This window comes from Schistocerca nitens, chromosome 5, assembly GCF_023898315.1.
Source record: "Schistocerca nitens isolate TAMUIC-IGC-003100 chromosome 5, iqSchNite1.1, whole genome shotgun sequence".
NCBI classification, from domain to species: Eukaryota; Metazoa; Arthropoda; class Insecta; order Orthoptera; family Acrididae; genus Schistocerca; species Schistocerca nitens.
The window spans coordinates 855,994,367-856,008,114 of NC_064618.1; the positions used below are offsets into that span (position 1 = coordinate 855,994,367).

General features: G+C 40.0%; 1 protein-coding gene across 4 annotated transcripts in view; it reads right to left on the bottom strand.

Moving 5' to 3' along the window:
• Positions 1-13,748, bottom strand: part of LOC126259275 (zinc finger protein 84-like) — a 75,661-nt gene that overhangs the window by 6,224 nt on the left and 55,689 nt on the right. For all 4 annotated transcript variants that reach the window (XM_049955912.1, XM_049955914.1, XM_049955916.1 and 1 more), the window contains exon 8: positions 12,758-12,962. In XM_049955912.1, the coding sequence (XP_049811869.1) occupies positions 12,758-12,962 (205 nt within the window). The remainder of the gene's footprint in view (positions 1-12,757; positions 12,963-13,748) is intronic.

The window sequence follows — 13,748 nt, forward strand, 5'->3', positions numbered from 1 at the left end:
CCTATTTTCCTATTCATTATTAAACCTACTCCTGCATTACCCCTATTTGACTTTGTGTTTATAACCCTGTAGTCACCTGACCAGAAGTCTTGTTCCTCCTGCCACCGAACTTCACTAATTCCCACTATATCTAACTTTAACCGATCCATTTCCCTTTTCAAATTTTCTAACCTACCTGCCCGATTAAGGGACCTGACATTCCACGCTCCGATCCGTAGAACACCAGTTTTCTTTCTCCTGATAACAACATCCTCTTGAGTAGTCCCCGCCCGGAGATCCGAATGGGGGACTATTTTACCTCCGGAATATTTTACCCAAGAGGACGCCATCATCATTTAATCATACAGTAAAGCTGCATGCCCTCGGGAAAAATTACGGCCGTAGTTTCCCCTTGCTTTCAGCCGTTCACAGTACCAGCACAGCAAGGCCGTTTTGGTTATTGTTACAAGGCCAGATCAGTCAATCATCCAGACTGTTGCCCTTGCAACTACTGAAAAGGCTGCTGCTCCTCTTCAGGAACCATACGTTTGTCTGGCCTCTCAACAGATACCCCTCCGTTGTGGTTGTACCTACGGTACGGCTATCTGTATCGCTGAGGCACGCAAGCCTCCCCACCAACGGCAAGGTCCATGGTTCATGGGGGGGGGGGGCATAAAATCTTATTTATTATAAATCATCTGGAAATCACACAATGATACTTCAAAGTTGCTGCTGCTGCTGCTGCTGCTGCTGCAGTCGTCATCTGTCCTAAGACTGATTTGATGCAGCTTTCCATGCTAATCTATCCTGTTTATGCCTCTTCATCTCTGCATAACTACCGCAACCTACATTCTTCTGAATCTGCTTACTGTATTCAAATCTTAATTTCCCCCTACAGTTTTTATCTCTCTCTCTCTCTCTCTCTCACACACACACACACACACACACACACACACACACACACACACACACACACACACCTGACAATTCCTTGATGCCCCATCCCTACTTTTAGTCAAGTTTTGCCGTAATTTCTTTTTTTTCCCCAACTGATACACTAACCCATCATGTCATTCTGGCATGAGCTGCCAGTCGTGTGCGTTAATACTTGTGTGAATGAATGGTGGGCATTTCTCTTTGCCAACAAGGGCTGTGGCTGAAAGCTTATGTGTAAGGGTCTTAATGGTGCTGTCTTCAGCTTAGCATGTTATGTTTACGGTGTGTAACAATCTCTCTTTTTGTACATTTTTGTTAACCCCTCATTTATTATTCAGTCTACCCACCTAATATTCAGCATACTTCCGCAGCACTACATTTCAAAACCGTCTATCTTCTTCTTGTCTGAAGCACTATTGTCAATGTTTTACTTCCAAAAAAGCTACACTCCAGACAAATATCTTCAGAAAGGATTTCCTAACACTTTGGTTTAATATTAGAAATGGATTCCACTCTTTCAGAAATGTGTATCCTGCTATTGCTAGTCTGCATTTTATTTCTTTCATATTGCAGCCATCATCTGTTACTTCGCTGCTCAAATAACAAAACTCATCTACTACTTTAAGTGTCTCTTTTCTAAATTTAATTCCCTCAGTATGATCTGATTTACTCAACTACATTTCATTAGCATTGTTTTACTCTTTTCAAGAAAATCCATTCAAATACTCTTCCAATTCCTTAGACATATCTGACATTACAATGTCATCAGCAAACCACAATGTTCCTATTTCTCTTTCTCAACTCTCAATTCCCTTTCCAAATTTCTCCTTGGTTACATTCCCAGCTTGCTCAATGTTCAGGTTGAATAACATCAGGGATAGGCTACAACCCTGTCTTACTCCTTTCTCAATTAATGCTTCCCTTTCATTTTCTTCACCTCTTGTAACTGTACTCTGGTTTCTGTACAAGTTGTAAATAACCTTTTGCTTCCTGCACTTTATTCATGCTACCTTTAAAATTTCACTGAGTATGGTCCAGTCAACATTGTCAAAACCTTTCTCTAAATCTACAACTGCTATGAATGTAGCTTTGCCTTTATTCAAACTTTCTTTAAGGTAAAGTCTCAGAATCAGTGTTTCCACACGCATTTCTACATTTCTCCGATATACGAACTGATCTTCGCCAAGGTCAGCTACCACTTATTTTTCCACTGTTCTTTAAATAATTCATGTCAATATTTTGAAACCCTGACTTATGGCCAATAGTAGGAATCACACCTGTCAACACCTGGCCTCTTTGGAACTGGAATAGTACATTTTTCCTGACATCTGAGTGTATTTTGCCAGTCTCATATCTTGCACACCAAGTAGAATAATTTTGTCCTGGCTGGCTCTCCCAGTAATCTCAATAATTCTGAGATAATTTCAACTACACCAGGAGCCTTGTTTCCACTTAGGTCTTTCAGTGCTCTGTCAAACTGATTTCACAGCACCATATCTCCCACCTCATCTTCATCTACGTCCTCTTCCCTTTCTATAATACTCTCATCAACTTCATTTTCCTTGTAGAGGTCTTATTTATATTTCTCTCTCATCTTTTAGCTTTCCCTTCTTTGCATGTCAATGGCTTGTTATCTTAGCTCTTTATGTTCAGACAGTTGCTTCTCTTTTCTCCAGAGATCTCTCTAACTTCCTGTAGTTATGTAAGCTTGTAGAGCCTTGCATTTGTTCTCCATCCCCTGGTTAATATTTATGCACTTTTTGTCAATCTCCATTTTTAGATGCCTGTGTTCCTTTTTGCCTGCTTCATTTACTGCATTTTTATATTTTCTCCTTTAATCAAATTATTATCCAGTGATTCCTTCTAGGTCTTGTCTTTTTTACCTATTTGTTCCTCTGCTGTCTTCACTACTTCATCCCTCAATGCTACCCATTTGCTCCCTATTGGGTTCCTTTCCCCTGTTTCAGTTAACTGGCTAATGCTCCCTCTGAAACTTTTAGCAACCACTGGTTGCTTCAATGTATAGGGGGCTTATTTCCTTAATTTCCTAACTTCTTCAAATTTCTTCAGTTTTAGTCTGCAGTTCAAAACCAATAAATTATGGCCATAGCTCACATCTGTCCCTAGAAATATTTGTAGTTTAAAGTCTGGTTTCTGTATCTCTATCTTACCATTATATAAACAATCTGAAAACATCCACTGACCCCAGGTCTCTTCCACATATACAACCGCCTTACATAATTCTCAAACGAAGTGTTGGTGATGGTTAAGTTATGCTCTATGCAAAATTCTGTTAGGAAGCTTCCTCTTTCAGTTATTTGTCAAAGAGGGTAGAGGAGTGGAACAGAGGCTCAGGGCACTTTCTTGTCCTAGGGGTGGGAAACTGCCCCTAAAGGGGGAAGAATCAGCAATGATCAACAGCATCAGGATGCAGAAGGCAATGGAAACCACTGCATTAATGACACATAACATGTATCCACAGGACATGAGGCCTGCAACTGAAGTGTCATGATGATATCTCCATTGGCAAAAGATTCCAGAATAGTCCCCCATTCGAATCTCCATGAGGGGACTGCCAAGGGGGAGGTTACCATGAGAAAAAGATTGAATAATCAATGAAAGGATAACATTCTACGAGTCAGGGTGTGGAATGTCAGAAGCTTTAACATGGTAGGGAAACTAGAAAATTTGAAAAGGGAAATGCAAAGGCTCAATCTAGATATGGTAGGAGTCAGTGAAGTGAAGTGAAGTGAAGTGGAAAGAAGACAAGGATTTCTGGTCAGATGAGTATCAACAGCAGCACAAAATGTTATAACGGGAGTAGGATTCATTATGAATAGGAAGGTGGGGCAGAGAGGGTGTTACTGTGAACAGTTCAGTGACAAGGTGGTTGTTACCAGAATTGACAGCAGAGGAGAGAGCGGATAGGTAGAAATAATACACTGAAAGCCTCTATGAGGGGGAAGGTATGTCTGATGTGATAGAAGAAGAAACTGGAGTCGATTTAGAAGAGATAGGGGATCCAGTATTAGAATCAGAATTTTAAAGAACTTTGGAGGACTTAAGATCAAATAAGGCAGAAGGGATAGATAACTTTCCATCAAAATTTCTAAAATCATTGGGGGTAGTGGAGGCAAAAAGACTATTGACGTTGGTGTGTACAATGTATGAGTCTGGTGACATACCATCTGACTTTCGGAAAATCATCATCCACACAATTCTGACGACGGCAAGAGATGAAAGTGCGAGAATTATCACACAATCAGCTTAACAGCTCATGCATCCAAGTTGCTTACAAGAATAATATAAGGAAGAATGGAAAAGAAAATTGAGGATGCGCTAGATGACGATCAGTTTAGCTTTAGGAAAGGTAGAGGCACGAGATAGTCAATTCTGACGTTGCTGTTAATAATGGAAGCAAGACTAAAGAAAAATCAAGACACGTTCATAGGATATGTCAACCTAGAAAAAGCGTTTGACAATGTAAAATGGTGCCAGATGTTCGAAATTGTAAAAAAAGTACGAATAAGCTATAGGGAGAGACGGGTCATATACAATATGTACAACAGCCAAGAGGGAATAATAGGAGTGGACGACCAAGAATGGAGTGCTCGTATTAAAAAGGGTGTAAGACAAGGATGTAGCCTTTTGGCCCTACTATTCAATCTGTACATCGAGGAAGCAATGATGGAAATATAAGAAAGGTTCTGGAGTGGAATTAAAATTCAAGGTGAAAGGATATCAATGATGCGATCTGCTGATGACATTGCTACCCTGAATGAAACTGAAGAAGAATTACATGATCTGCTGAACGGAATGAACAGTTTAATGAGTACAGAGTATGAATTGAGAGTAACTCGAAGAAAGACGAAGGTAATGAGAAGTAGTAGAAATGAAAACAGCGAGAAACTTAACATCAGGATTGATGGCCACGAAGTCAATGATGTTAAGGAATTCTGCTACCTAGGCAGTAAAATAACCAATGACGGACAGAGCAAGGAGGACATCAAAAAGCAGATTGGCAATCGCAAAAAGGGCATTCCTGGCCAAGAGAAGTCTACTAAAATCAAATGTCGGCCTTAATTTGACGAAGAAATTTCTGAGAATGTACATCTGGAGTACAGCATTGTACAGTAGTGAAACGGACTGTGGGAAAACCAGAACAGAAGAGAATCGAAGCATTTGAGATATGGTGCTACAGACGAATGTTGAAAATTAGGTGGACTGATAAGGTAAGGAATGAGGAGGTTCCGTGCAGAATCAGAGAGGAAAGGAACATGTGGTAAACACTGATAAGGAGAATGGACAGAATGATAGGACATCTGTTAAGACATGAGGGAATGACTTCCATGGTACTAGAGGGAGCTGTAGAGGGCAAAAACTGTAGATGAAGACAGAATTATACATCCAGCAAATAATTGAGGACTTAGATTGAAAGTGCTACTCTGAGATGAAGAGGTTACCACAGGAGAGGAATTCGTGGTGGGCCACATCAAACCAGTCAGAAGACTGATGACCAAAAAAAAAAGCAGAATGCCCGTGGAAAAAAGTCATAGCTGCAGTTTCACCTTGATTTCAGCCATTCCCAGTAACAACACAGCACGGCCAAGTTGGCTAGTGGTACAAAATCAGATCAGTCAACCATGTAGACTGTTGCCCCTGCAGCTACTGAAAATGCTGCTGCCCTCTCTGGAGGGAGGCACATGTTCGTCTGGGCTCTTCACAGATACTCCTGTTGTGGTTGCACCTACAGTATGGTTATCTATATTGTTTAATCTATCAGGGTCATTAGGAAAGAAAGGAGCTGAAGGCTCTGAAATGGAAACTGCTGAAGGTATCACAATGCAATGGCTACGGAAGATGGTGTAATCCCTAGGCTCCAAACTTGTCGCTAGAGGACTGTGCACGCGTTGACCATCCACTGCACTCGGCCGTGCTGGAAACAGGGAAATGGAGGCTTCAAAACAAGAGTGAAAGGTTGTAGTGCAGTTTCTGACTATGGAAGGAGTGCAAGGAATGGAAATTCATTGAAGAATGACCCAAGCAGAGAGAGAACACTTAATGTACATTACAGTTCCAAAGGTCGGTGGTTCGACTTTTGGGGAAATGACTGCCACCATAACTCTCCATTCTTCAATAATGGAGGGCATCAGTGTGCACGTACTAGCTCTGTTGCCACGTGAGTGACATTATCATCACCTCAGTGGTTTTCATTTTACAGCCCCCTGCTTGTTTCATTTTGAATTATGCTTAATATATAGCTCATTTAAGTAATTTTTTCAGTAATGCTTAATTTTTACTAAACCAACACTACAAACTACAAAAGTTCCTAAATCTACGTGGAAAAATGCAGAGAGAACGGCATCACAAAATGCTGTCCTTCAAAGTGCACGTTTCGTACGATCCTCGCAGCATTGAATATATATACTATCTGATCGGCAATATCCGGACATCTGTTTGTGGACAGTATAAAGTGATTGTCCACCCTCTGCGTTTGTGGTGGCTCAAACTTTGCTCGTGACTCTCTCAGTGAGGTGTCCGAATGTATACGGAAGAATGTCAGTCCGGTAGCAGTGACGTGACACTGGAGCTCAGAGCAAATTCGGCACTCTAACTCGTCCCAAAAGTGTTCCGTAATGTTCAGATTGGGACTCTGGGTGGGTCAGTTAATTTCAGGAACGTTATTGTCCACAAACCATTGTCTCACAGATGCTGATTTATGACAGAGTGCATTGTCACTCTGATACAAACAATCATAACTATTCCTCCACTGTACACAGTAGTCAATGCTGGAAAATGTGTTTTCTTTAGTGCTGTACGGGACCCACAACCTAACCGAGAAAAGATCTACACATCGTAATACCACATCCTCCGTACTTCACTAGTGGCACTACACATTACGATAGGTAACGTTCTGCTGGCCTTCACTGCTTTCCATCAGATTGCCACAGCAAGTAGCACGAATCTTCACCCCAAACCGATCATTTCCAGTTACCCACCATCCGGTGGTGTCTCTCTCTACACCACTTAAATTTCTGGCTTTCAAGGAGCTGCTCGACCACTGTGCCCTATTCTTTGTAACTCCCTGTGCACAGCCAATTGCACCAGCTGGACTGCCGGTAGCACTCTGGAATGCACACGTCGTTCTTTCTACATTTTTTGTGTGATTTTTTACAACCACCTCCTGCAATGTTCAAGAGTCTCTATCCAATTACTAGTACATGTTCGAAGTCCTTGAGCTCTGCTGTTACTGGATCTCTACTAACAACACAACACTTCTTGCCTCCTTTTTACTGGTGGGTCTGCCATTTGTGACACCTGGTGGTCAATTCTGCATTACATAGGAGTACCCAGATACTTCCGATCTGATGACGTACACTAATTTATCCATATTCACGAAAGTTAAGATCCGTGGTTGTACACTGAAATACTTGAAGGATTTTATATAGTATTATTTATGCAAAGTTCCACACATTCATCTATCTTCAACTCGCATAATACATTTATATCTTCACCGGTACAATTTTTTATCGGCTGCATTTTGAATACTGCAGTTGTCTCGGCTTCAGTAACTTGTAGCTCCTTTCTCCTTTATGGGCAAAGCACACAAACACACTTATAGCTTCACCAAAGCACTGCTGCAGTACAGTATTCGCACAGCAAATGCTGTGCAGCATCAGTGCATTATCGAAAGTAAAAATGTTTCTGCTATGCATAAAAGGCAGAAAAATGAACTACAAGGCATCGAACAAAAAGCAGCTACAGCATTCACAATGCAGTCAATGAAACATTTTAGTGGCGAAGAAATAATTGTTTATGCCAACTGAAGATTGATGAAAGCCCAATACTTGGCTTGTCATAAGTAAAGCTATATAAAAAGTGACTGGCTACTGTATTTCCTTAAGTAACTACATATTTAATTAGAATTATGAATATTGAAGCAGCTGCAACCAGGAGACCAGGACACAGTGACATTTGCCACAGTATGAGATGGAATCCTGTGTATTTTCAGACTGACTGAAACATAGGAGTGTGGAATACTGCCAGTCCTCTTTCTTTCTTTCTGTTCTGTTTTCTATTTCATACATAAAACATGCTCTTTAAATAGATGAGATATGCAAATTCTCACATAAACTGTATTTTTCAAAACTTTATTGCACAGTATATAATTTAGTCTTCTGGTAACAACATAACAACAATGTATTTAGTTCACACACACACACACACACACACACACACACACACACAGCTATTTTGAGGGCATGTGTTGATCCAAAAAGTAATGAAATGTGCGGACTCTGCTACTAGCAAAATTTTTATATATATATACCACACTTTGCAGAATTATGCAACATTTGCTATACTTCATGGAATTGTCCTACATTCACTACATCACAATCAAGCCCCCTTGGAACATGCACTGCTTTGTCATCTTCTGCCAACAGCATCAATGGGCATCTGTATAGAAGAGGTAGTGGTGTTCTCATAAGGCTGATGGCAGTCCTTTGCAGTCCCCTCAGCAAGAAAAAGCCTTTCGAAAAACATCCTTGAGCAGTATAATATCACATCAATATACTTTGCTACCCATTGTATCAATGAAGCATTCAGCATCAAATGATTTGTCAGTTGTCACCTACACAACCTGTCTTCTTAAGATATATTAGAGAAAAAGTCACAAACTGGGAGTGAATAATTAAATAAAGGAAAGCTACTTATTAAAACAGACTATTTTTTAAGGCCAGTTCAGGGAACAAAAGGAATCGTACAAGAAAATTGTTCAGAACCTGTTCCAGACATATGAAAAGATATAAAATTTACCAGGTTTATGAAACAATATAAAACAACAGATTACACGAAGAACTGGTGCTAATGATCTGCACCCGACATAACAAAACATTTCAGATGTGCTAAACACAAATTAATCATCATAATATTCCCTGTACTGTGTATACTTATTAGGTTGGTCACACAAATTGCCCAGCTAATCCCATCAATCCATCTCAGCCATGGTGTTCCCCTTAACATTTTATCTCTGAAGTCTTCTTCCACCACCTGTGCGTAGACCTGGCCTTCTCAACACATTACATGCCCATACTGCTTCAAGTCTCTTCTCGTTAATCATATTCACAATGTGCAGCAATTTGTGCAATTCCTGCAATTTGGAGTTTTGCCTTTTTCTGTAGCCATCTCCACATGCCCTGGTCCAAACATCAGTCTCAGAACAGCATTCTCATATGTCTGGAGCTTGCTTTCTATTTTTGGGTCAGAGTCCAGGTCTCTACTCTGTACAGGACCACAGGTTGTAATAAATTCCTGTGGATCCTAATCTTTGTGGATTTCTATAGAAGCTGGTACTTGAGCAGCTTTCCGAGTGCGAACCTTGACCCGTTCCCTATTTGAATTCTTGCTATTATTTCCTAGTGTATTTCTTTCACTGAATAATCCCCGAGGTATATGAACTTTCATACCCTTTCAAATATTTCACTATTCACATTTAACGGTCTGTCATTGTTCTCTTCTTTTTACTACAAGGAACTCTGTCTTATCCATATTCATCTTCAAGCCTGCTCTCATTGCCTCTTCCATTAACACTCTTGCCATCTGACTCACATGTTTCTCATTCTGTGCTATTCAAACTACATCATTCGCATACGTCAGGGTGTTGACCCTTCCACCCAGCTGAATTCCTGTCTCCAAGCTTGTTACCTTTCTCAGTGCTCTTTCTGTAACCAGATTAAACAAATGGACAAGGGGAGGCAGCCTCCCTGTTGACACTTCTCACTTCTGACATATTTCCACTCTGCACCCTTTGCTCTCCTTATCATATTTTTTGCCTGTTCACACACTTTTTGAAATTCCACAAAAAGACAGTAAACTTCTCTGCAAAATTCTCAGCTCTTTGATAGCACTTCCTTTCCTGCATGCAATTGGTCTATGGTTGACTTTCCCTTTCTAAACCCTTCTTGTTGGAATCCAGATACCTCCTTGACATATAGTGTTATCTACTTCAACAACAATAGTCTCAGGGTCCTATAAGCTGTAAATAGTAAAGTAATTCATCTCTGGTAGCTGTGTCTCATAGGGTCTTCTTTCTTAAGTATCAGGCAGACGCCAGACTGCTTCCATTCAGCCAAGATCCTTCCTCTCCTCAAAATTAAACAGATCAAGTGGTACACCTCCTCTTGTAGGATCTCTCTTCCCTATTTCAGTGTCTCTGCAAGTATGCTCTCTCTCCCTAGTGCATTTCTGTTTTTCAGCATTTTTATGACTTCTCCTACCTCTTCCGTGCTCAGCAGTTCATTCTCCCAGTTTGCACCATCACTAAATTTTCTCCGTACAATTCTTCCTCTCCTTCTTCCGTTCCTGCTGTGGCAACACTGTTGACAGTTTTGTCCACATTCAGGACATTTTCAAAACAGTTTTTCCATTTATCCATAGCTTTTGTTTAAACTTTGTAAATATTAAAAAAAACTCTTCCTAAGACCTGATAACAGATTACTGTCACCTTGATGAATTGGTACTGTTAATCCAATTGAAAAGTAGTAATTGCTCTTATGGTACACAAGAGAGATACTTATAGCAATCAAATGGCAAACCTAAACTATTTCCTCAGTACAGTCTCCCTGAAAACCCAATGTTTCAGAGTAAACATATCAATATTCTAAAATAATTTCATGGGTGATGAAAGGAATATAATGAATGGTCTCTACCTTTTTTAGAGCTGGATAGATAATAATAGGTGGCACAGCAAACAAATCTTTGTCCAGAGATAATTCAACACTGCCAGTATTGTGGGGTACTGATGTGGAATAGCACATAGACTAATAGCCTTGACCAGGAAGAAGTGAAGAACAATCATGGATTAAATAGGCACAGTAATAGAGAAATGTTATAGAAGTAATAGTATGGATTCTGCACGTAGATGACCTGCTCATAGCTTTTCTCACGTGATATACTTTGAATTATGGATGAAGAGCTACAGGCAGATTAAATATTTCTAGATTTGTGGAAAGTATTTGACATTGTGCCCCACTGCAGACTTAACCAAGGTGCGAGCACAAGGATGGAATAGGTTCCCAGATATGCGAGTGGCTGAGACTTCTTAACTAATAGAACTCAGTATGTTGTCCTCAATGGCATGTGTGCATCAGAGACAAGGGTATCATATGGAATGTCCCAGACAAATGTGATAGAACTGCTATTATTTTCTATACACAAACAATCTGGCAGGCAGGCTGGGCAGCAATCTGTGGTTGTTTGCTGATGATGCTGTTCTGTATGGAAGGGTGTCATCATTGAGTGACTGTAAGAGGATAAAATATGACTTAGACATAATTTCTAGTTGGTGTGATGAATGGTTGGTAGTTCTAAATGTCGAAAACATAAGTTAATGCTGATGTGTAGGAAAAATAAACCACTTATTCTCAAATACAGCATCAGTAGTGTCCTGCTCAACACAGTCAGGTCATTTAAATATCTGAGTGTAGTGTTGCAAAGGGTATGAAATGGAATGAACATGTGACAATTCTGGTAGGGAAGTCAAATGGTCAGCTTCAGTTTATTGGGAGAACTTTAGGAAAGTATGGTTCATCTGTAAAGAAGACTGCATATAGGATGCCAGTGTCATAGTATTATGAAAAGGAAAGTTGCTACTCAGCACGTAGCACAGATGCAGAGTCGCAGATAGGCACAGCAAATAGACAGTCAAAAATAAAGCTTTCAGCCAGTAAGGCCTTCGTCAAAGATAGACGACACACACACACACACACACACACACACACACACACACACACACACACACACACACACAACTCGCACACAAGACTGCTACCTCAGGCAACTGAAACCACGCTCAACATCTCCACTATTTGGTGAGTAACAACTTTCCTTTTCATAATATTGTTACACTCCATCCTGGGTTTTCCATTGTTTGATGGATGCTAGTGCAACCTATTCTTGATTACTGCTCTAATGTTTGGGATCCACACTAGACCACATTAAAGGAAGACATTGAAGCAATTCAGAGGTGGGCTGCTTGATCTGATACCTATATGTTTGAACAACACGCAAGCATTACGGAGATGCTTCAGGAACTCTAATGGGAGACCCAGGACTAAAGGCAAAATTCTTTTCGAGGAACACTATTGAGAAAGTTAGAGATCCAGCATTTGAAGCTGACCACAGAACGATTCTACCACCACCAATAGATTTCATGTGAGGACCACGAAGACAAGATATGAGAAATTAGGGCTCATATGAATGCATACAGTCAGCCATTCTTTCCTCGGTCTGCAAATGGAACAGGAAAGGAAATGACTAGTAGTAGTAGTAGTACAAGCTACCCTCCACCATGCACCATATGGTGGCTTGTGGAGTATGTATGTAGATGTAAATGTAGATACAGATAGCCAAGAAATATCAAAACAATTTTCTTCAAGAGGCAGTCAGGGAAGGCAACTATGTTTTGATTAAATGAAATAATTAATAAAAAAAAATTGACATACACAAGCTGCTTTTGTATCTGACAAATACCCCCACAGTCTGTTCAATATTTGAGATGATATCAGAAATGTAAATAGTAGTAGTATATACAGAGACATAGCCAAAATTAATTTCAAAAAAATTTGATCTTAAACTTCTAGAAATTAAAATTTATAAATCCAGTGAATAAAAATTTCTCAAAGACCAAATTTCACAATACGTTATTCAGTAATAATGAAAATAAAGGATACTAGATGCAAAGTTACATTAGAAGTAAATGTATTATGTAAGATATAAATTAATAAATTTTTTAAATATCACTTGCATTTGTACCTTACAAATGTTATTTACATCTACACACCTGAGCATGCAGTCAGAGCATTCATATGGTGACTCTCCTGTGTGCCGCCTCCTATGTTCCTTGAAATGTGAGGGATGTCGAAATTTGCGACCACAGTCCCCACAGGTGAAACGCGTCTGGTTGGTGTGGATTAGCATATGATAGTTGAGGCTATGTTGGCGCGTAAAGACAGAACGGCATAGCCTACATTCATATGGTTTTATACCTGAAGAAAAGACAATATTTCAGAACATTATTATGTTAGAGAGATTAAAATTATATAACAATGAAAACAATCAAGTATTGGTGATTTTTTATTTTTTTCCCTAGATCTCTCCAGTCCCATTCCTTCACCCTTCTTCCTTCACCTTCAACCCTTCTGCCTGAAGGAGGAGCCACTGGCTCCAAAAGCTTGCCAACCACAACAGTCTTATGTGTGTGTGTGCTGCTGCTGCTGCTGCTGTTGCTTGGTGAGTAGAAATTAAAATTAGATCTATAAATATTTATGCTTCTTAGCACAACAGGAGCATAGGTTTAGTGCACAAGTTCATAGCATTTTTCCATAACAGAAACACATAACAGAGACTATAATCATCAATAACATATTTTCTCCTTCATAATTTAGAACAGTGTGCTAATGCTGGGGTAACTTATCGATTCTGTAACAGTAGAAATCAAGTGATTTTGAGACAAAGAACTCCTCGAGTCATGGTCGGATCGCATTTTCATCCAGGAAGGAAGTTCCTTGAACGTTGTTCGATAGAGAGCAGGAAAGGTGAAAATCAGAGAGCAGAAGATCAGGTGAATAGAGCGGGTGCAGAATGTCTTCCAAACCCAACTCCTACATAGCAGTTTTTGTCAGTCTAACAGAATATGGGCAGGCATGATGGTGGAGTAGCATCACTTCATGCGGTCTTCTTGGGTGTTGTTCTTGGATTGCATCTGCAAGATGTCTCGGTTGTTGACAATAAATGTCAGCAGTGATGGCTGGACCTCAGAGAAGCAATTTGTA